Raw genomic sequence first — 25,697 nt, forward strand, 5'->3', positions numbered from 1 at the left:
AGCTTGGATGAGAGTGAATGGTGGAGTTTTGGGGAAGTACAACTCTGAATTCTGATCTGTTTTAGAGAGGGGGGCATGGATTTGATGACGATGGGATTTGTGGAGCTACTGGATGACTCATATCTGAACGCTCCTTTGTACGTTTAGCTCTATCTTTCCGAATTTTGGGCTGGGAATGGTCTCTAAGGTTAGACTTATTAGTTCTTCGGCTATATACCCCTCGTTAAAGTCACGAATCCTATCTTTAAGGCCTTGAATTGTTTGTTGGGTATTGTCATAGACCTTATCTTCCACGTTGCCCACAAAGAAAACAGTCTAAAGAAGTTAAATCACGAGATCTGGATAGCCAATTCTTATAACCTCTTCGAGAAATAACGGGTGTTTTTTTTCGAGGTATATAACTTTAAGTTGGCATTACTGTTCAAGATGGCAACCGATTCAACAGCTGTCAAGTGATTTATTCTCAGTTTGGTTTGGCAGTTCATGATAAATAGACTCACGCCTGAACAACGCTTGCAAAAAGTGCAATTTTATTTCGGAAATTATGGTTCTGTGCGGAATACGTATCGCGCACTACGTCCATTTTATTTTGTTTAGCGATGAAGCGCACTTCTGGTTGAATGGCTACGTCAACAAACAAAACTGCCGCATTTGGAGTGAAGCTAATCCTAAAGTGTATGTCGAAACACCGTTACATCCAGAAAAACTGACTGTTTGGTGCGCTTTATGGGCTGGTGGAATCATTGGTCCGTACTTCTTCAAAAACGCGGATGATGGCCAGAACGTTACAGTAATGGTGATCGGTATAGAGCCATAATTACTAACTTTTTCATTCCTGTATTGAACAACCATGATGTCCAGGAGCTGTGGTTCCAACAAAACGGCGCAACATGTCACACAGCTCGTGCCACAATCGATTTATTGAAAGACACGTTTGGTGACCACCTAATTTCACGTTTTGGATCTGTGAGTTGGCCTCCAAGATCTTGTGATTCAACACCGCTAAACTACTTTCTGTGGGGCTATGTAAAGTCATTGGTCTATGCGGATAAGCCACAAACCCTTGACCATTTGGAAGACAACATTCGCCGTGTGATTGCCGATATACGTCCACAAATGTTGGAAAAAGTCATCGAAAATTGGACGTCCAGATTGGACTACATCCGAGCCAGCCGTGGCGGTCATATGCCAGAAATCATATTTAAAATGTAATGCCACAAGATTATCTTGCGGATAAATAAAATTCATATCAATCGAATAATCCATCGTTGTTTTATTGCAATTTAAAGTTCTATAGCTCTAAAAAAAACACCCTTTACATGAGGAAAACACTAGAAATAAACAGGCAATGTGTCTTCTGAAAGAGGAAGGAGAAGAAAATATTGCATGTTGAGGAAGAAATTTGGCTCTAATAGTCTAATGCAGAGGTGATTGCCTAAGTTATTTCGACAGCAAAGACGAATAATTAAACAGAAAATTTATTGAGAAGATTGAGAAGTTCTGGAGTAGATGTATCACACTTGAAGGTGACTATGCTTTAACGGAACTTATCGAATGAAGTGTTACATGACACTGCCAGTTTTAATTTTGTCCGATTTTTCTCAAGTGACATAGAAGCATATATGTTAAGCATTCGACATAAAAACAGATAGGTCCATCATCCATTTCAATAGATAGAGGACGAACAGAAACGATGGAAACAGAATAATTCATACGAATCAGAAATCGCAGGAGCCTTTTGTTTTTATCGTTCTTCGCAATATTCGCAATATCCGGAATGACTTTTGATGATCAGAGGTAGATGTATTAATATTTCAGATTATTTCCATTTCCTTAATGAAAAAGCCGATGTGTTCGTACTCACTGTTTTTAGCACAAGCATTTACTCAGCTGAATCTTTCGCATTGTTTCATATTGGAGCCATTTTAGATATAAGTCATTAGGGGAAGAATGCCATCGATACCAGAATCACTTAGCTAGTTTGATGCAAATGGAAATAGCGTTTCCAATTAATTTCATTTCATATCGGGAGTAAATGGAGATTACGTTGATACGAAACATATATTTGTAACTGGTTTGAGGTTTAAGGTAGACTGGATACGGTTGAGACAATTCAGCTTCCATTGCCCATAACATTATCATTATCAAATCGTGCACATAATTAGATATGTTCAATGCAAGAGTAGATATGCTTTCATCTATCGGTTGGCAGTGTCATTTGAGTGGACTGCATTTGCATGAAATTCTAAAGGGTGTTTTTTTAGAGCAATAGAACTTTAAATTGCAATAAAACAACGATGGATCATTCGATTGACATGAATTTTATTTATCCGCAAGATAATCTTGTGGCATTACATTTTGAATATGATTTCTGGCATATGAACGCCACGGCTGGCTCGGATGTAGTCCAATCTGGACGTCCAATTTTCGATGACTTTTTCCAATATTTGTGGCCGTATATCGGCAATAATTCGGCGAATGTTGTCTTCCAAATGGTCAAGGGTTTGTGGATTATCCGTATAGACCAATGACTTTACATAGCCCCATAGAAAGTAGTCTAGCGGTGTTAAATCACAAGATCTTGGAGGCCAATTCACAGGTCCAAAACGTGAAATTAGGCGATCACCAAACGTGTCTTTCAATAAATCGATTGTGGCACGAGCTGTATGACATTTGCGCCGTCTTGTTGGAACCACAGCTCCTGGACATCATGGTTGTTCAATTCAGGAATGAAAAAGTTAGTAATCATGGCTCTATACCGATCACCATTGACTGTAACGTTCTGGCCATCATCGTTTTTGAAGAAGTACGGACCAATGATTCCACAAGCCCATAAAGCGCACCAAACAGTCAGTTTTTCTGGATGTAACGGTGTTTCGACATACACTTGAGAATTAGCTTCACTCCAAATGCGGCAGTTTTGTTTGTTGACGTAGCCATTTAACCAGAAGTGCGCTTCATCGCCAAACAAAATAAAATGGACGTAGTGCGCGATACGTATTCCACATAGAACCATTATTTTCGAAATGAAATTGCACTACTTGCAAGCGCTATTCAGGCGTGAGTCTATCCATGATGAATTGCCAAACCAAACTGAGAATAAATCACTTGACAGCTGTTAAATCGGTCGCCATCTTGAACAGTAATGCCAACTTGAAGTTATATACCTCGAAAAAAAACACCCGTTTCATAGATAAACTAACCATATTCAGTCAGTATTTTTCTACGATATTCGCTCATAAGTCTCATATAAAAATAACCTTGCGAAAACCCTCGTTATATTCTCTAGAAAATTATTCGAATTTGTTATATCCACAACAAAACAACGAAACGGGAGAAAGAGTAGATGCTTTCAGCCTTCTCATAAAACAATAAGACCTAACAAGACGTCAAAGCATAAATGGAGCTTTTAGCTCCAACTCAGGCAGCAAGTAATCGAAAAGATGGACATCACGACGCTCTGCTTTGCTAATGATAATGGATCAATTTAAAAGCCACGTTATTAATGACGCTGCGTCATTAATAGCGCCCTAACGAAGGAACCAGAGCCTGCTAAAGTTATCATCGACGTTCGCACCACGCCCGCCAAGAGAATTGGGAATCCTAAGGTTTTACATTATCATTATATTATAAGTACAAAAATAGTGTTAAATAGTATAATGCTAATGGAATTAAACTTTGTTAGAATAGAGTAGTTGAACATATCACAGCGGAGCTGGAGTGTTTTTGATCTAGTGGCGACAGTGGCGTTCGTTCAAATTTGAATTAGCGAAAAGAAGTCTAAAACGCAAATTGGAAAATCCCCGGTCTACCATAATAAAACACATTTTTTTGGCAAAATTCGATTTTATTATTCAACATTGTAGCGATCTTCCAACTTTTCGATGCCATTTTTGTAGTACGATTTGACTTTCGATTCGAAATAGACCTCACTTTCAGCGATTACTTCTTCATTGGCGCTAAATTTCTTTCCAGCGAGCATTCTTTTGAGGTCTGAGAACAGGAAAAAGTCGCTGGGGGTCAGATCTGGCGAATACGGTGGATGCAGACGCAATTCGAAGCCCAATTCATGCAATTTTGCCTTTGTTTTCATTGATTTGTAACAGGGCGCATTGTCTTTATGAAACAGCAACTTTTTTCTTTCAAATGATGACGTTTTTCAACGGTTTCATCCTTTAAACGATCAAATAACGCTGTATAATAATCGCTGTCGATGGTCTGGTCCTTTTGGAGGTAATCAATGAATATTAAACCTTGCGCATCCCAGAATACTGGTGCCATAACCTTGCCATCTGACTGTTGTGTTTTTCCTCGCTTTGGATTCGGTTCATCGTTTGCAGTGCACTCATCTGATTGTCGATTGGACTCCGGAGTGAAATGATGGAGCCATGTTCCATCCATTGCCACTTATCGAAGCAAAAATTCAGGTTTATTGCACTTAAACAGCTTCAAACACTACTCAGAATCATTAACACGTTGTTGCTTTCGATCGATTGTGAGCTCGCGCGGCACCCATTTTGCACACTGCTTTCTCATGTACAATTATTTGTGAATGATATGAAGTACACGTTCAGATGGTATCTTCACAATGTCTGCTATCTCGATCAACTTCCCTTTACGGTCATTCATTATTATTTTGTGAACCTTTTTAATTTTTTCGTCGATGGCAGCCTCTTTTGGGAGTCCACTGCTTTCGCCGACTTCGGTGCTCATTTCACCACGTTTAAACTTAGCATACGAATCAATGATTGTTGATTTTCCTTGTGCAGACCCCGGAAATTTTTCATCAAGCCAAGATTTTGCTTCATCTGTATTTGTTTCCTTCAAAAAGCAATATTTTATCAACACACGAAATTCTTTTTTTCCATCTTTTTTCAAATAACAAAAGTAGCTACACTTACAACCCAATATCTCACAAACTAATGGTCGGACTACTGTCAAATTTTGAAACGTATCGTTTGAAGGTTGGTACTAACTAAAAATCATATGGATTTAGTACTAGCACCGCCATCTATGCATCAGACCGGGGACTTTTCAATTGGCCTAATAATTTAGACCATATCACAAAATCTTTGAGAATCTTTTGCTATCTCTTTTCGAGATAATTGTGGCTTTCCATTCTTAAAACTCACTCTGCAAAATGAATGTATTCTGAACTTAATGAAGAAATCCTCAATTCTACCCGAAAACTACTCGTTATTTTCAATGCGCGCATGATGACCACAAACCGTCTGCCGTAGCAATTCCCATCTTATCATTCCATTATCTGCCACAACCTCGCTAAGTGGATTTTCAGTGTGTGGCATTTCTAATTTCCGTTCAATTTCTCGTCTGGGGCGGTCTAAAATACGCGGGGGAATCCAGAAACTTGGGCGAATCAATTATTAAGAGAAACTAATCAAGCAACCTACGATGGCGTGCATTACTTCGACCCCTTACGTCCCCCCTCGTACCCCCGCTTCAGCGTCGGCTCGTGCTCCGTCCCAAGGCGCTCAGCATCGTTCCGTCAGGAAATTAACAATAACAATTAAGGTAACCGCTTACGTATGTGCTCATTGCTCAGCCATCATATTAAATTTATCGAAATAATTTTCTAACGTCGGGAAATGGCTTCCTGCACTATTCAGGGCATGGCCTGCTGAGAAATTAGCCGCAGGACCGAATGAAGCCCCAATTTGGGCTTATTATTTCCAAGGGAAAAATATCTGCAACTTTTATAGGTGGTATCGTTGGTTATATCCTCGTTGAATATCTTAAATCATTGTAAAAACCAGGAAAAAAAACGGTGGAAGCAAAATCTTGGCTTGATGACGAGTTTCCGAGGTCTGTACCAGAAAAATCAACCATCATTGATTGGTATGGTAAGTTTAAACGTGGTGAAATGAGCACCGAAGACGACGAACGCACTGGACTCCAAAAAGGGGCCATCATCCAAGAAAAAATCAAAAAAGTTCACAAAATAATTTTGAATTACCGTAAAGTGAAGTTGGTCGAGATAGCAGACATTGTGAAGATATCATCTGAACGTGTACATCATATCATTCACGAATATTTGTACATAAGAAAGCTGTTTGCAAAATAGGTGCCGCGCGAGCTCACAATCGATCAAAAGCAACAACGTATTAATGATTCTGAGCAGTGTCTGAAGCTGTTTAAGTGCAATAAACCCGAATTTTTGCGTCGATATGTGACAATGGATGAAACCTGGCTGCATCATTCCACTCCGGAGCCCAATTGGCAGTCAGCTGAGTGGACTGCACACGATGAACCGAATTCAAAGCGAGGAAAAACACAACAGTCAGCTGGCAAGGTTATGGCATCAGTATTCTGGGATGCGAAAGATATAATATTCATTGATTACCCTTTAAATGACCAGGCCAACAACAGCGATTATTATCTTGCGTTATTGGATTGTTTAAGGGATGAAAAAGGTGCTGTTTCAACAAGACAATGCGCCGTGTCACAAATCAATGAAAACAATGGCAAAATTGCATAAATTGGGCTTCGAATTGCTCCTGCATCCACCGTATTCACCAGATCTGGCCCCCAGCGACTTTTTCCTGTTCTCAGACCTCAAAAGAATGCTCGCTGGAAAGAAATTCTGCGCCAATGAAGAAGTAATCGCCGAAACTGAGGCCTATCGTGAAGCGAAAGACAAATCGTACTACAAAAATAGTATCGAAAATTTGGAAGATCGCTATAATCGCTGTATCACCTTCGAAGGCATCTATGTTCAATAATAAAATCAAATAATGCCAAAAAAATGTGTTTCACTACAGTAAACCGGGAGAATTGTTCATCAAAATCATAATCAACTTCATAAACCTCTTTTCATCACTATTTTTCACGTTCATGTGTGTTCGCCTCTAACATCTCAAATTCGAAATGACAAACAAAAATTAATGACCACCTGCAGAATTTCCCATCCTGTTACCATTCCCTGTGGAAGAAAAGAACCGCCCAGTCCATTACCTGCGCGCTAAGAAAGAACAACTCTTCCAGAGCCAATTCTTACAGAAACTTCAACTCCTCGCAAAGCGAAATGAAAATAAATTCTTCTCTTTAATAGACACGGTACACGGATTCGCTATTATTTTCAAAGAATGATATATATGGTAAACAGGGTATCAGGGAATGCACTCATCAGTGGGGATAGGGTGGGCTCGGGAGATTATGGGGACTTCGTTACAACGATCTTCACTTTACTATTGACCGATTAAAATATATAGACATCGCTCGGGTAGGTACTTCATCAAGATTAGGTACAGAACTCGTTCGCGAATTTTCAATAAAACCGTTTCTGGACGAGTGTGGAGATTGAGGCTAACCTAGATGGCTAAAATTGATGATTTTAGTTTATCATTTGAGATGAAAATATATCTGGAATCGTTGAGGACAAATTTTACACTTATTCTGATATCATGATTTGTTCAAGGTTAGCAGAATTATTATCAATACATTGGGAAAATTCAAGAAGAGAAACGAGGAAATGGACTGAAGAATTTTTGAGAACTTAGAGACTGTACCTATACAGGGTTCACTCAAATTAGAGGTATGTAACGGATGTTTTTTTCGAGGTATATAACTTTAAGTTGGCATTACTGTTCAAGATGGAGACCAATTTTACAGCTGTCGAATGATTTATTCTCAGTTTGGTTTGACAATTCACTCACGCCTGAACAACGCTTGCAAATAGTGCAATTTCATTTCGAAAATAATGGTTCTGTGCGTAATACGTATCGCGCACTACGTCCATTTTATTTTGTTTAGCGATGAAGCGCACTTCTGGTTGAATGGCTACGTCAACAAACAAAACTGCTGCATTTGGAGTGAAGCTAATCCTCAAGTGTATGTCGAAACACCGTTACATCCAGAAAAACTGACTGTTTGGTGCGCTTTATGGGCTGGTGGAATCATTGGTCCGTACTTCTTCAAAAACGATGATGGCCAGAACGTAACAGTCAATGGTGATCGGTATAGAGCCATGATTACTAACTTTTTCATTCCTGAATTGAACAACCATGATGTCCAGGAGCTGTGGTTCCAACAAGACGGCGCAACATGTGACACAGCTCGTGATACAATCGATTTATTGAAAGACACGTTTGATGACCGCCTAATTTCACGTTTTGGACCTGTGAATTGGCCTCCAAGATCTTGTGATTTCACACCGCTAGACTACTTTCTGTGGGGCTATGTAAAGTCATTGGTCTATGTGGATAAGCCACAAACCCTTGACCATTTGGTATACAACATTCGGCGTGTTATTGCCGATATACGGCCACAAATGTTGGAAAAAGTCAACGAAAATTGGAGGTCTAGATTGGACTACATCCGAGCCAGCCGTGGCGGTCATATGCCAGAAATCATATTTGAAATGTAATGCCACAAGATTATCTTGCGGATAAATAAAATTCATATCAATTAAATAATCCATCGTTGTTTTATTGCAATTTAAAGTTCTATAGCTCTAAAAAAAACACCCTCTAGTATCTGGGTGGTGAGATACAATGGGAAATGAAAGTGAGGCCCCAAAATCGAATACTGGTAATCATTCTTAGGTTTCCAAGTTGAGATGACCTCGTCAACTTCCTGTTTATTAAGTTTCACAGATTATCCTTTAACCGAAATAGCAATATCAAACTATCAAACCCCGGTCCAGTTTCTAGGAAAGGGGATGAATACCCTACAACTATATGGGAGTTAGCAGAAAATTCCCATTACCTGGAATACAGGTATTAGGCAGATTCTTCGCACTCCTGGCCTTTATCCACAGCAACGTTATTACATTTCTGGAAGTCCATCAAGAGTAAACTGAATTACGTCAGAGCGTTCCGTAGCCTTTGTCCGAAGGAGATTACATATAATTGAAATGGTTTAGTCCACCAGCAATTTCGAAATTAAACTTAACAATTGGCAACAACAGAATTAATGACAGAAGCTCGATCTATCCTTTGTTTGAAGTTTCTGATTCAGCACCGGACTATTTGTTATCGAATTAAATGCATTGTTGAGTCAAATTGAGATTGGGGAAGAAATAGCGTAGAATACTTCCTGCCCAGTTTGGATAGCTTTTGATATTCATTCCGCTTCAGAGTACAATGGCTGGATGGAATTGCTGCAGAAGGTATCTGGAATTTACTACTTGAAGCGGTTTACTCGGTATGTCCGTAAATTCCGATAGTTTCTTTCTTTAAATTACGAGCTGAGGATAGTTTTGAATGATTGGATTCTAATCACTGCTGAAGGATTCCCGTTTTGGCATTCTGTACCGATCCTACGTGTTTCTGCAAAGTACAGATGAGAATATTCATCGGTGTTGCATTTTCCCTATTTGAACCAATAAGAATGATGTTATAATAGTCTTACCAATACAAACTGCTCTCTGTTCCACACAGCACCGCACTGTATAAGGATGTAAGGGAACAGGGTAAAGGATTTAAATGGAACAAAATGGGATTTATACAATTCAAACTGTCCTTCTAATGAACTGTAATCTTAATATATTTGAAATATCCGTGAATGAAACCAAAACCTTTATATTAACCGAAAACTTCATAACACCAAATTTAACTTTTCTTTCCGATAACAATACATTAATACTCTAACAAAATATACGTCTCGATATTCCTAGAATACACGACGTTGCCAAAACAAAACATCATAATAATTCAAAAAGGGCTAAAACAATCGGCATTCTGAAGAATACATACAAGTGAGTTTACCCATAACTCCAATTCAATCTTTCAAGAAACAATATACCATAAATAAAATAAGATTCTAAAAGTGTTCAACCAGAAGTGCGTTTCGTCGCTAAACAAAATTCGCTAATGAAAATCGGGAACAACGGCAAATTATTTTCGAAATAAAATTGCACCATTTGCAAGCGTTGTTCAGGCGTGAGTCTATTCATGATGAATTGCCAAACCAAACTGAGAATAAATCACTTGACAGCTGTTAAATCGGTCGCCATCTTGAACAGCAATCCCAACTTAAAGTTATATACCTCGAAAAAAAACACCCTTTAGAACTGTCAGATTATCATTATCAATCTTATGAAATTGACAAGGAAATTTGGAGAATTCTTCTAAAGACTTTAACAAAAGTCTAATCGTTGATCCTTCACAGAAAGTTCCATATTTCAATCTGCCTAGGAAAATTTAGTGTACTTCGAATTGACTTAGGACTGGCCATGGTCTTTGCAAAAGTACCCCACTATGTGAGATTTATCTACACATGCTTTATTGTTTAAAGTTGACAATTTTTTGTATTGAATTTCAAAGAAAATTTCTCTCTGATACTGCCAGATGTGTCAGAAATTGTTAAAGCAGCATACTCTAGTTTACTAAACTATATGTCTCAAAAAATAGATTTGTTAGAGAGAGCTATGTCGAATTTTTCAACCTGCAATTAAATATTAAATAGGAATAGTTGAAAATTATCGTGCATCAAAATTTGTGTTGGCTTGTATTATAGTTTTGTTCCATGTATTTCTCGGAAGTCGTTTGCATTTATCATCTTAAAAATTGAATGCGATGAAACCCATGTTTCACATAGACAAAGCCATAGGACCTCATAATTATTCGAATCAATATTTTTAGGTACTCACCAGATCCATTATCCGTACTGTGCATAATCAGTATTGAATGTTTCTACTCTTCATTGCACATTTCGACAAGACATTTCATGTTCAAAAGCTGCGATAATGTCGACTCCTGAAAAAAAAAAGAGAGCTCAATAAATCAGTTAATCATTTGAAAGGCTTAAAAAGAGTTGTATTAGCTGACACAATGTTCCGATCATATATGATTTCAGTTTCATGAGTTTGGTAATGATATATAAATATATTGAAAATTTTAATATTCACTTCTTCATTCAATACGTTGTATAAAAAAAAATCTTTCAAATCTTATCGAATATAAAAATTACCTCTCTTTGTATTCTATCGATTTGTTGTTGAAAATATGTAATTAATGAAAATCACTGATCCAGAAACCAATTTCAAATCATCTACAGGCACAGCGTTACTTTCAAGACAAACTACCACAAATAACTAAGTGAACATTTGGTGTGAAAAAGACTAAATGAACCAACGGATAACACAGAAGCATCCACCCATCGATATTAGCTACAATTGTTCCTCCAGAACTTGTGAAATTCATAAGTAACTGAAATGCGGGTTCATTACCCATATCGCCTATCTATCTCTTCAGGAATATAACATCCGACCCACATGGTGGTAGGCTAGAACGATTTCTTGCATTCGAGGCTACCGCATGACATTGTTAGTTAATTTACCTGTTATCTATATTATTATTCCCAGTGTACCGAAGGTAGAGGCAGAACTGTGATAACTTTCAGGATGAAATCATAAGTCTTCTGGTTTTGAAATGTATATATTTAAGAGTAATCTGAACTTTAGTTTTGTGTTGTCTGTCTATCGGCAATTCTGTGTAAACGCCTTAACTCCTGTTTGTATTCCTGTTTTCTCAAATAAATAAATAAAAAGGCTAGAGTTTTCTCTGCTCGCTCTCTGGGCAGCTGTTACTTTTGAAGCTGTCTTTTTTTGACATTTGACAAGTGAAAAATACGCCATCACTGAAAATGGAACGATATCAACTTTTTTTTAAATAAAAACATAAATGAAATCACTATAAATCATAACAAAATAAAAAGTAATAAAAAACTCGAGTTTCTTAATATTGAGACACCTCCAGACTTTGTTTGATTTCATAATTTTCTATCCATGATCTAAGACACATGAAGCATCTGATAGATTTATCGCCTAACCTATTGCGGGTTTTTGTAACTGTAAGAGAAGCTCTGGAAAATTGTCTTTCAACAGGAGCTGCAGATGCTGGCGTTGATAAAAAATCCTAGGCAATTTTGGCCAAGTTTGGAAAGACATTTCTGAAATACCAAAATCTACCAATAACTTTTATAAGTTGCCACTGGTAATATACCGCTGTCGTAGGTTTTGCGTTTTAAATGTAGTGGAATATTTTAGTCCTTAAAGATGAAACTCAGTTTGACGAAGGCTGCCCATGCTAAGCGTACTCTTCCCCCAATTTCCAATATTTCATTTTCTTTTCCACTTTTAATCATATGCCCCAAATATACATATTGTTCCACCTTCTCTATGCTTATGTTATCGAGTCAAGTAAAGGGTGTTTTTTTTAGAGCTATAGAACAATAACACGGCGAATGTTGTCTTCCAAATGGTCAAGGGTTTGTGGCTTATCCGCATAGACCAATGACTTCACATAGCCCCACAGAAAGTAGTCTAGCGGTGTTAAATCACAAGATCTTGGAGGCCAATTCATAGGTCCAAAACGTGAAATTAGGCGGTCACCAAACGTATCTTTCAATAAATCGATTGTGGCACGAGCTGTGCGACATGTTGCGCCGTCTTGTTGGAACCACAGCTTCTGGACATCATGGTTGTTCAATTCAGGAATGAAAAAGTTAGTAATCATGGCCCTATACCGATCACCTTTGACTGTAAAGTTCTGGCCATCATCGTTTCAGTAGAAGTACGGACCAATGATTCCACCAGCCCATAAAGCGCACCAAACAGTCAGTTTTTCTGGATCTAACGGTGTTTCGACATACACTTGAGGATTAGCTTCACTCTAAATGCGGCAGTTTTGTTTCTTGACGTAACCATTCAACCAGAAGTACGCTTCATCGCTAAACAAAATAAAATGGACGTAAGACTACCTCGGTAGTGCAGTGGACAGAGATGTCGACTGTGGTGCCGAAGGTACCGGGTTCGAATCCTGGCTAGGTCATGGATGTTGTACATGTCCGGTGATGGTTAGGTTAGAGGCTAATGACCATAGCAGTCGATGCCTTCAATGAAAGAAAAAAAAAAAAAAAAAAAAATGGACGTAGTGCGCGATACGTATTCCGCACAGAACCATTATTTTCGAAATGAAATTGCACTATTTGCAAGCGTTGTTCAGACGTGCATCTACTCATGATGAATTGCCAAACCAAACTGAGAATAAATCACTTGACAGCTGTCAAATCGGTCGCCATCTTGAACAGTAATGCCAACTTAAAGTTATATACCTCGAAAAAAAACACCCGTTAGTTGGTTGAAATGTCAAGCTACTTGGTTTGATGAATCTCTACTACCGATTGTGAGTAAACTATATCTTTCACAAGATGAGCAATACATAAGGTTACAATTAAGTAAGTAAGGTTTAAAATTATGCTATTTTTCACAGCAGTTCTAAAAAAACCTCGATTTAACTACGAACAATAATGCGATAGAACAGCATTGACTTAATCTGAAAAAACCACGGCGTATTCAAGGGCTATCCAAGGCCGCCTCCGGCCGAGACGAACCCTGAAAAAGTCTCCAGGAGGAACGCGCAAACGAACCCCTATCCCGCTCGCAAATTGGGGAGAAACGAAAGGGCGCGCGAGAAAAAGAGATCCCGCCAAATTGGCGAAGAAGTGTTGTTCGGGTATCCGCATCGAGAGAATCAATCCAGGTCGTTAATATAACGAGGTGCCAGAGCGTCTCCTAGAGCTTAACTCCACCACCACCACACCACCCCCCTCTCCAGCGAGCTACAAGGTGTCAATTTGTTCTAATAGATGGTGCGATCGTGGTAACGGGCTCTGGTTGTGGCGAAAAACGCCAACACTTCTACTGTGTTATCTCTCTGCTCTTTGCCGCCTTTTTAACGATCCCTCATTAGAAACACCCGGGCCATTATATTTTAAAAAACGTCATTTTTCTGTAAAAGGGTCGTTATTATGGAAGACAAACCGGTCCCTCCAACCCCCAGCGTTAGGGGTGGCGATATTGAGACCGATTAGTCAAATTAGTAGATGTTTCGTTCGATACTTTCTCACCTTTCGCGCGCTATCAGACGTGATTGCGTAGTTTGGCGTTGAACGAGAAAGATCGGGTTTCATGGAGATGAAACTAGTTTCGACTTTATTTTCTTTATGTTGAGACATATATTTGCCTTTATTCGAAATTTCACGAAAATCCTCAAGTTGCCAAGAAATCTCCTTATCTTCACGATTTTTATAGAGACTATCTTTCTCTACAAAAGGTACTCTGGAAAGGTGAAGTGAAAATGAAACTACAAGTATGATCAACCAGATACACCAGAGACGAAGATTTTTTATTAATTGGACTTCCACAGATGGTTTCAAAACCACAACGAGGACCAAATGCTGTCTATGCTTAAGATGTTGTCCAAGTGTCTTTCAGTCAGAGATACTTACAATCTAAAGAAGTGTGGAAATGAACCTAGTCTATCAGAATAGTTAAATTGCCCCAAACACACCAGTGAGAAAAGTATGATGTTCCCTACATGTTGCACACTACTCTTTTTCTACAACAGCTATGGAAAGTAGCGTATTCTCTATAACTTACTCAATTTCGAAACTATGTATTGCTCATACTGTGAGAAATATTATTCTCCACGGCACTTTGCCCACACCTCGCTTGGTAGACCAATGAAATTGGGCTTTTGAGTAGTTTCTATGGAAATGCAATAAATTAGCACGTACTGTCAACGAAGGTCATTTTGATTTGAATCGAGTCCATTACTTGAAATATTGAAATTTGTACAGTTGTAGGAAAAGTATAGTGTGCAACATGTAAAGAAAGCCTTTTTCTCGCGCGTGTGTTTGCGGCACTCGCCTTTAAGGCTCGTGCAACAAACTTCCACACTCGCGAGAAAAGTTGGACTTTCCCCACTTGTTGCACAATATACTATTCCCTACAACTGCACAAATTTCAATAATTCAAGTAATGAACTTGATTCAAATCAAAATGGCCTTCGTTGACAGTATGTGCTAATTTATTACGTTTCCATAGAAACGACTCAAAAGCCCAATTTCATAGGTCTACCAAGCGAGGTGTGGGCAAAGTGCCGTAGGGAATAATATTTCCCACAGTATGAGCAATACATAGTTTTGAAATTGAGTAAGCTGTGAAGAATACACTACTTTCCATAGCAGTTGTAGGAAAAAGTTTTTAGGGATACATTGTGACAGCCAGGTTGCAATCAAAGCATTGACCTCACATTTCATCGATTCTTAGTTGGTATTGGAGTGCCAAAGGAAATTCAATGAAAAGGGTAAGAATAAGGTCTTTTTAGTCTTGATTCGCAGTCACTCTGGAATTGAAGAAAATGAAGATGCCCAAACTATTGCCATAAAAGGAGCACAATCTTCTTTCAATGGCCCAGAACCTTCCTGTGGTATAAGAAAAAGTTTCAGCAGAATAAAAAACCGAAAGAGAAATACTCTGGCGGAATCTTCCTGGATTGGATCATTCCAAAAAGTTTCTTAGAAACTTTTGATACTGCAAAATCTAAGAAGTATCTGGACCTCAGCAAGAATATGACACCTCCTCACTGGATTCTAAACAGGGCATTGCCGCCTCAGGAAACACCTCATGAGCATAAGTCTAGCATGAAACGACGAGAGCAGATTCTTTGAGGAGGAGAGTGAAACTCCTGTTCACCTGGTGACGGAATGCTTCGCCATCGCTAGTTAACGCAAAAAATGCTTTGGACAAGAAACTTATAGAAGTGAGAAAGTAACCTCCTTGAAGCCATCCCAGATACTGGAGTTCATAAGAATTCTGGAACTGAAAGGTAAGCTGTAGACTACGACGACTAATGGCAAAATCAGCTCTGAAGGGGCACAATAAACCATAAGGTCGCGGTGCAATAAAACCCCTCTTAAACCTAAATCTGATTTGAAATATTGAGCATACACTGTTTGAAGATGAAAAGGTGAATTCACGACTCGCTCCAAAGGATCGATAAGTGACGATAATTAAAAAAACATCCAGTTACCGTGGGACACCCTGTATCTCACATCAAATAAGTAATTGGATCACCCTTCATCTCATCACCATGTCTGAAATATTTCATCTAGGTGCCAACTCCCCATTCGCAATCTCTTAATTATTGTTAGAAATTTGATTTTCCGATCTCAGCTCCGTGCGACTCAATTTGCCACTGTCTGGGCACAAATAGAAAACTGATAGAAGGCTCGGAATGAGATCGATGCCGAAATATATTGGCTGTCTTGGTTACATCCGTCTCCGGTAGGAGAAACAGCGAGAAAAGTGCGAAAAGCTCTTCTCCACCGTAGCTATATGCGACTCAGACTCCACCTAAGTGTGTTTTAAAAGCTTTCTTGACATCTTGACCGGGACGGACACTTTCCTTTCAGACATGGAATGGCTTTCATTCGGGCCTTCTTGTCTGCATCAACTTAACGTACATGACATGTCGGCGCTAATGTATTTTTTGAATTTTTTTTCTGTTGCCGTGAATTTTCTGCACTCCTCACCGTTTCAACTTTAATGTTGTGTTCGGCGGGTTCCCTAATTCTGAAAGTCTGGTTGGAACATCGGGAATTTAATGGAGGCTTCATTAAAGTTGTGCGACGTTCCCATTGACCGATTAGTGAAAGTTGATGGCAGTGCTTCGGAGCAAACAATTAAAATGCTGTAATATTAAATGAGAAGAATAATGAATACTGCATTTAGGTTTGAATTTCAAGCTCCATGCGAACCATGTTACCTCATCAGAACCAGAGAAAACTCAAGGGAAGAAGATATTCTCTGTTACCTACCTCACGGTTGACGATATTGTTGAAGTTTTCACTTCATATGGAATAAATGGTATTGCTAAAAATATTACTTATATGTGGAGGGTTTTGCAATAGGATGTTTCATTTTGATATTAAAACAAAGGAAAAGAAAATAAAGAATTTAAGTTTACATTTCACGATTGAAATTACTGATCAAGTGTCAAACGCAACAAGAATTGGCAGGATCATTAGGAGTGATGCAACAAGCAACAAGCTTACGAGCCAAACTCTCGGCATTTGTGGGAGGTTTTAATTTTGTTCTTTAATATGAAGAAATCTGCGGCTGAGTCTCATCGAATGCTCTCAGATTCCTATGGTGAGGCCGCTATTAGTGAAAGAAGAGTGCTGAGAGCGGTTTAAACACTTCAAAAATAGTGATTTTGACGTCGAAGACCAGCATGGCGGTAGAAGAGAGAAGGTTTTCGAAGATGCAGAATTGGAGGCATTACTTGATCGAGACTCGTGTCAAACGCAACAAGAATTGTCAGGATCATTGGGAGTGACGCAATAAGCCATTCAAAACGCCTGAAAGTCATGGGAATGATTCAGAAACAAGAAAATTGGGTGCCGTACTAGTTGAAGCCGAGAGATGTTGAACGGCGTTTGTTTGCTTGTGAACAGCTGCTTGCAAAGCAAAGACGAAAGGGATCGCATTGTGGCTGAAGACGAAAAATGGGTTCATTACGATAATCCCAAGCGCAGAAAATCATTAGGATATTCCGGCTATGCTTCCAAGTCGTCGGCCAAACCGAATATTCACGATTCCAAGGTCATGCTTGTATTTGTTTGGAACAGCTCGGCGAAGTGTTTTATGAGTTGTTGAAACCAACTGAAATAATCACAGGCGATCGTTATCGAACGCAATTAATGCGTTTGAGACAAGCATTGAAAGACATACGGCCGCAATGAAACGAGAGATATGATATAGTGATGTTACTGCATGACAATGCTCGACCCCATGTTGCGAAAGTGGTCAAGACATACTTGGAAACGTTTAAATGGGAAGTCCTACCTCACCCGCCGTATTCTTCAGACGTTGCTCCCTCGGACTATCACTTGTTTCGATCAAGGGCACACGGCCTGGCTGACTAGCACTTCCGGTCTTATGAAGAAGTAAAAAAATTAGATCTATTCGTGGATCGCTTCAAAAGATGACCAGCTTTTTCAACGCGGGATTCGCATACTGCCCGAAAGCTGAGAGAAAGTAATGGCCAGCGATGGACAATACTTTGAATCATAAATGTATAACCAGTTTTTCACAATAAAGCCTCGAATTTCGGAAAAAATGGCGGAAGCAAAGTTGTACGTCTATGTAAAAGAAAAACCGGGGAAATTGACAACAGAAATAATAACATTAGCAGGTCCATTGGCAATTTGCAGACCGGTATTTTCAAACTCAATAAAGAGTTTAAGTTTAGATGAGACGATTTGAATTGATGACACCACAAAAAAAAACCTTTATAAAAACGAAAAAAAGATAGGATCAGGTAGGACTTGAACCCAGGTCACCTGCGTCAACCTACCAGCTTAATCTCTCCGTAGCTAATTGCATCGTTTGGATGATCATATCTAAATTAATTAAAACAAACCATGAAGTCGAAGATACTAACCTATTTTTTTTGCGAAATACCCAACTTAACGCACAAATTCCTGTTGCGAAAACCACGTGAAACCCCAAAACAATCTACCCATCCCTCCGTTCAACCATGAATGAGTGTAACGAAGTAATTGACCCCGAACCGTTAGTGGGATATTAAATGGTGTTTAGAGTAAGAGAAAACGACCACATAAATTGGAGGATGTAGTAGTAGGGGGAGGGGGGTGTAAGATGGCCTCTGAATGGCCTCCTCGTGGCTTCGGTTAGTGAAGTTGTTTTTCGTTCACTGGGTGAAGGTTACGTCGTGAATGACTGCAGGGGGGAACGTCGCGTGCGGAGGGTACGAGGGGAGAGAGGGGGAGTCGGAATCAGCTGGCAAGCAGCGCGTAGTCTGGCCCATATTTTCATGCCTCCTGCCTTCGTGAATTTGCAGGATTGTATCCAGAGGTAGGGATCAGGCATATTTTCGATTTTCGTTCATTAGTTTTGATAATGAACCTTTGTAGTCGATAGCTGCATCATTTAAGAGCTTGTAATAGTAATATAAAGGGTGATCCATTTAATGTTTCCAAATGTAGACGTAAATATAATACACTTAGAATATCGAACAAATTTTACTTCGAATTAATGATAAGTCCTTGTCAATTTATGTGGAATACAACATCATTTAAATGTCCTTTACGTGATCTCTCATAGGACTCAACCTCAGTGAAGTAATTTTGGATTACTCTCCGGCATATTTCAGGCAATATCTCACCAATAACTTGACTGCCAATCACGCGCAATTTTGGTTTTGTCGATTCCGTTTCTGTAATTTCGATGTCAAAGATGCACCACGCAGTGGAAGGACAATTGTCGAAAATTTCACTGAAATCATGGACATTGTCGAGTCCGACCGTTCTGTTAGCGCTGTTCTGATTGCTCAAGAGTTGAATATTGCATAAAAAACCGTTTGTAACCATCTGCATAAGGTATAACTCCAGGAAGGACCTCAAAGTATGGGTACCACACTAGTTAACGCAAAAATACCTCATCGACCAAATTTTCATCTGCGAATCTCTGCTGAATAGCAAAAAAATCGATCGAAGCTGTTGGTGACTGTTGATGAAAAGTGGATCACTTACGAGAACGTCAAGCAAAAACGGTCGTGGTCGAAACGCGGTTAGCGGTCGGTAACCAATTATCATCACCGAAACGAAAATTACGCGTCCTGGCAATTGTTCTCGCATAAAGCCCAAACGGGTCGTGTTCTATGGCTTGTTGCATCACCTTGGTGGAACCACATCTCTTTCATATCATTAATTTCAGGCCAAAACAAATCGACAACCATTTTGGCTATATCGATGATACTAGATGGTTTGAGAGACAACTTCTTCATTTTCAAATAACACTCTTCATCAGACTATATAACACACCAAACAATGTTTTTTTGTGGCTGTAATAGTCTCTCAGTAGTTGAATGAGGATTTTCACTACCCTCTATGCGACAATTTCACTTTTTTACATTGCTATCGAGTCAAAATGAGCTTCGTCATTGAAGAAAATGCGTCATCGAAAAGTTGTTGTTCAAGTACCCAATCGGCATTTGTTCTACGCATATTCCTTAGTCAACTGGTTCCAGTTCTTGTATCAACTGGACCTCATAGAGATTGATATGCAAATCCAGATGCAAAATATACCTAAGCGTGACGTAAAAGAGGCCCAAATGTTAAGCGATCCGAGGAATCGATAAATTGGGATCTTCTTCAAGACTTTCATTTAAAGAGGCAATATTTTTTGTCGAGCTTACATTTCGATGATGAATGGGCCTCAAGGTTTTGTTGAAACGTAACCAACCGATTCTCGTTTCAAAAACGCAATAATTTCCCAAAGCTGGAAAACTTTCAATCATAGATAATCTGCTCCATTATGTTGAAGGTTTCGTACTGCTAGCTTTTTCTCACGATTATATATTTTTGCCAACTTTACGTTGACACACCCTGATTAAATATAATATCCTGAAGCCAGCACTGATATTTTTGTAGTTGCTGCACATTCATTCAGTTATTCGAGCTAACCGTTGAGGTATCTTCGAGTTTCTAGGTCAATGCAACGCTCCAGATGTTCAAAGGAGATAAATTTATTCATTTATAAAGACTATTAATCGATTCTAATTGATGTGGATTTTTCATTTCCAATATTACAATTCTGCATCAATAGCCATTCATTTTAGAAAGAGAATCTTTATATTTACTCATGAATCATTATTAAATAAGAATAATTACATAAATTAATCTCGTAATACACTAGGCATTTTTCATGTCTATGTCTGAGCTTGCCTTCAGGCTTATTTCTGAGTCAACTTTGAAATTCAACCGAAATTTTGGCGTTGAAATGTCAACCAAAACTGACATTACTCAATTCAGGATGGAAGGTATCTATTACAGTGAATAGGTTATGCTTTTTCTAATTTCACTTCTTGTTTTGTTGCTTATGTAATTGAATTAATCAACTCAATAATTGACCCTGAAACAAGCCTGTGATCATCCCAGACATTGACAGAAATCAGCACAGAAAAAAAAAGAAAAATAGGCTTCAAAATAGGCAAAACAAAGGCCTGGTTTAATAAAGGTTTTCACAACTATTTTCACTTCTTTCAAAACGATACCGAGTGCCAAAATATCCCCAAATCAATCATTGAGGCTTTTCACCAGAAAGTCACACATTAAGCACAAATGTTTTCGCTTTCAATAATTGTAGCCCAGAAAGAAACTCTTGTGGAGCATTGTTGCATTTGGGAGGTGAACAATGTGTGGGAGTTGCCATACAACGCTCGGCACTTAACGGCTACGTCTGAAAGCTACCTAATTCAGAACCCTATTTATACAGAGAGAGTGAGGCCTATTTCCATTGCGTGATCACGAAAAGCTTGCGACAGAAGGAAACACTCAGGGAGAGGAGCTGAATACAATCAGGAAATCATACGTATAAGTTTTCTTGGGGGGAATAAATGAAGTGCCAATGCCGTGAGAGCAGATACTGTGTATTCGTAGCATTAGGTTGTCGTTCAAGCCATCTCCTTTTTTTCTTACCCTTACTTTAGGCTGGGTAGTGGAAGTATTGTCTTTTAGGTAATGCTTTTTCGTCCATGTCTGAGTTGACTACTACTGATATCCCAGCCATTACAGTAGAGTGTCCCCTCAGAGTAATAAACATAGATAGAGGGAGCATATTATGTCATTTTTGGTGAGCAAATTTTGTCCCCAACATGAACTATCAAATTTGACATGAAGCGCGCGGGAATGAAAACATCAGTGATACGATATTTCACTCAATTCGCGAGTTTCTCCACAAAGCATGCACTTCTAGTGATGTTTCCATCCAAAAATCGTTATATCTCCTAAATTCACCGACCCGTCGAATAGAATAGTTATTTATAATACAAGTGCAGAAGGCATTGATATTCTTCCACGAGTTCAAAATTCAAAAACGAGCCACGAAGTGGCGAGTTTTGGAATGAACGAGTGGTAGAATGAGCCTACGATTATTATACATTATTTTCTTTAATTCATTGCATTTTCATTGAAATTAATGAAATATTTCCATAAATATAATATAGTGATTTTTGCATTGAAAAATGTTGGTTGGCAGAACTGATTTCTTTAAGGCAATTTGATGAATTGACAGATAAAGCCGTAGCGGAAAGTTCGGAGTGCCAACATAGAATAATAAAATATAACCATGAAAATTGTGCGTTTCTGATATATTCTCGCACGATTTGTTCTACAAGATGTGGAAGAATGAACGGAATAACCACAGAATTAGAGAAACGTTTTTCAAACATCAAGTTCTGATCTAAAACATAGTGAGGTTTCAAAGGCGTAGCTTACGTCCAGGAGAAGTTGCAGTCTCGGGAATATTATCAAGTATTTTTTCGAAAATTTCAGATTTGACCTATAATTTCTGAAATAATGTACTTATCGCCCAACTGGAAGCATTTTCGTGAACTAACGGGTGTTTTTTTCGAGGAATATAACTTTAAGTTGGCATTACTGTTCAATATGGGACCGATTTAACAGCTATCAAGTGATTTATTCTCAATTTGGTTTGGCAATTCATCATGAATAGACTCACGCCTGAACAACGCTTGCAAATACTGCAATTTTATTTCGAAAATAATGGTTCTGTGCGGAATACGTATCGCGCACTACGTCCATTTCATTTTGTTTAGCGATGAAGCGCACTTCTGATTGAATGACTACGTCAACAAACAAAACTGCCGCATTTGGAGTGAAGCTAATCCTCGAGTGTATGTCGTAACACTGTTACATCCAGAAAAACTGACTGTTTGGTGCGCTTTATGGGCTGTTGAAATCATTGGTCCGTACTTCTTCAAAAACGATGATGGCCAGAACGTTACAGTCAATGGTGATCGGTATAGAGTCATGATTACTAACTTTTTCATTCCTGAATTGAACAACCATGATGTCCAGGAGCTGTGGTTCCAACAAGAAGGCGCCACATGTCACACAGCTCGTGCCACAATCGATTTATTGAAAGACACGTTTGATGACCGCCTAATTTCACGTTTTGGACCTGTGAATTGGCCTCCAAGATCTTGTGATTTAACACCGCTAGACTACTTTCTGTGGGGCTATGTAAAGTCATTGGTCTATGCGGATAAGTCACAAACCTTTGACCATTTGGAAGATAACATTCGCCGTGTTATTGCCGATTTACTGCCTCAAATGTTGGAAAAAGTCATCGAAAATTGGACGTCCAGATTGGACTACATCCGAGCCAGCCGTGGCGGTCATATGCCAGAAATCATATTCAAAATGAAATGCCACAAGATTATCTTGCGGATAAATAAAATTCATGTCAATCTAATAATCCATCGTTGTTTTATTGCAATTTAAAGTTCTATAGCTCTAAAAAAAACACACTTTATTTCGATGGCGTTATGTTCACAAATACCTAAACTTATTGTATGACATCTACGATCTGTTTATTTCGAATACCAATTACATCTACAGCGACCTATTGCAAATTGTAATTATTTCAAAATATATCAATTTTATTGGAAAGACCTTTATTCACAAGAATCGAGAATATGATTGCATAATTTGAAATCGGTCAAATATTCAATTGAAATCGAGGCAGGTAGTAACCAACGAAAACTAAACGGATTCAACCAGTCATCGACAATCCCGATATCCAATTGTTTTCCAATTACATAGTTGCAGGGACATTCGATATAATATGTAGTTTCTAGAAACAGCTCTGTCCGTCGAATCGATATATCGAATTACGAAAAAAACCTTTATCCTGGATTTCATTAGAGCCTAGAGGATTATTTGTCGATCAGGAACCCATATATATATTGCAAAGCTTCTGACAGGATCCACTAAACCTAAACAATATCGACGGCTAGCCTGATGGCATGCCTTATTCATGAACCAGTCCAGTAAAAGCTTTCATCTGTATACTCCAGCTGGCTTTAATTCGATTAGCGGAACTGGGTAATTCGTTGTTGGTAGGCACGTTAGGTATGCGAGTATGAAGTCGAGAAGGATAGACAGGGAGATATTCAATTGCTCCCTGAAAATTGGTGGACATACGATGGATAGATGGCGATTTACTTTCATTAGGGAAGACCGTGTTGGTGAACTGGAAATACAGGTGTTCCTGAATTGAAGATATCGACGAAAATAAGAGATTTTTCTGGTAATTTAAAAGAAAATTCGTATAAACATGGGATCCCAAACGCTTTTTTTTGAGAAATAGGGTGTTTAAATAATTTTCTTCGAGTTTTTTGTCATAAAACATTTCCTTCAGGAGATATTCCACTTTATGGGAATATTGTTTCATTTTATTGATTGATTCGATTATTTAGATTATGAAAATGCATGCAGTTGGGCGATTAGTACATCATTTCCATACCTAATGCTTGAAAAATTGAAAAAAAAATAAAGTTCCTTCATGGAAATATTGTATCATTCAATTGATTGATTCGACTATGTGAAGGGTGTTTTTTTAGAGCTATAGAACTTTAAATTGTAATGAAACAACGATGGATTATTCGATTGATATGAATTTTATTTATCCGCAAGATAATCTTGTGGCATTACATTTCAAATATGATTTCTGGCGTATGACCGTCACGGCTGGCTCGCATGTAATCCAATCTGGACGTCCAATTTTCGATGACTTTTTCCAACATTTGTGGCCGTATATCGGCCATAACACGGCGAATGTTGTCTTCCAAATGTTCAAGGTTTTGTTGCTTATCCGCATAGACCAATGACTTTACATAGCCTCACAGAAAGTAGTCTAGCTGTGTTAAATCACAAGATCTTGGAGGCCAATTCACAGGTCCAAAACGTGAAATTAGGCGGTCACAAAACAGGTCTTTCAATAAATGGATTGTGACACGAGCTGTGTGACATGTGGCGCCGTCTTGTTGGAACCACAGCTCCTGGACATCATGGTTGTTCAATTCAGGAATGAAAAAGTTAGTAATCATGGCTCTATACCGATCACTGTAACGTTGTGGCCATCATCGTTTTTAAAGAAGTACGGACCAATGATTCCACTAGCCCATAAAGCGCACCAAACAGTCAGTTTTTCTGGATGTAACGGTGTTTCGACATACAATTGAGGATAAGCTTCACTCCAAATGCGGCAGTTTTGTTTGTTGACGTAGCCATTCAACCAGAAGTGCGCTTCATCGCTAAACAAAATAAAATGGACGTAGTGCGCGATACGTATTCCGCACAGAACCGTTATTTTCGAAATAAAATTGCACTATTCACAAGCGTTGTTCAGGCGTGAGTCTATTCGTGATAAATTGCCAAACCAAACTGAGAATAAATCACTTGACAGCTGTTAAATCGGTCGCCATCTTGAACAGTAATGCCAACTGAAAGCTATATACCTCGAAAAAAAACACCCATTATAACTAGTTTTTTACAATAAAGCCTCGAATTTCGGAAAAAACGGCGGAAGCAAAGTTGTACGTCTATGTATATGTCCTAGAGATCAGATTTCTATCTGACTGTAAAATTAAAAGAAATGAAGTCAACGTCTTCATTCGATCTACCACCACCACTGCCTGGCGGTACATCTGCACGAAAAGATTCATTTTCAATTCGCCATAATATATGTTCGAAACGCACTTCGATTATGCCGCTTCAAATTGAAAAAGAGAAACGCGAAAGAAGTCCAGGCCATAAAACAGCGAAAATATCGTCGATATTATTCTCCATTTAGTGGATGTGTTTCAGTATTCCATTTCGATGATGGCCCTAATGGAAAATAGGGGTTTTATAAGAAAATTGAACGAGAGGGAAATGCTCCTGCGTTGCGTCGCATAAAAGGCTTCTTTCTCTCATTGTTTCGATTCGGCCCAGATCTCGGTTTGCTCTTACCTAAATGGCTTCACTTATTGCATTAGTTCGGTCGCTGACTACCAGCCATT

The 25,697-nt window shown here is 38.7% G+C and overlaps 1 protein-coding gene across 3 annotated transcripts in view; it reads right to left on the minus strand.

Annotated features, from left to right (window-relative positions):
* Nucleotides 1–25,697, minus strand: part of LOC123684395 (LIM domain only protein 3-like) — a 197,809-nt gene that overhangs the window by 101,067 nt on the left and 71,045 nt on the right. For 2 of the 3 annotated variants that reach the window (XM_045623635.1, XM_045623636.1), the window contains one exon: nucleotides 10,610–10,715. In XM_045623635.1, coding sequence (XP_045479591.1) covers nucleotides 10,610–10,634 — 25 coding nt within the window. In that variant the 5' untranslated portion in view covers nucleotides 10,635–10,715. Of the gene's footprint in view, nucleotides 1–10,609; nucleotides 10,716–10,929; nucleotides 11,106–25,697 lie in introns of those variants that run through there. The other variant, XM_045623637.1, reaches the window with a different exon arrangement.

The sequence above is a fragment of the Harmonia axyridis genome, chromosome 7 (assembly GCF_914767665.1).
Source record: "Harmonia axyridis chromosome 7, icHarAxyr1.1, whole genome shotgun sequence".
Lineage (NCBI taxonomy): Eukaryota > Metazoa > Arthropoda > Insecta > Coleoptera > Coccinellidae > Harmonia > Harmonia axyridis.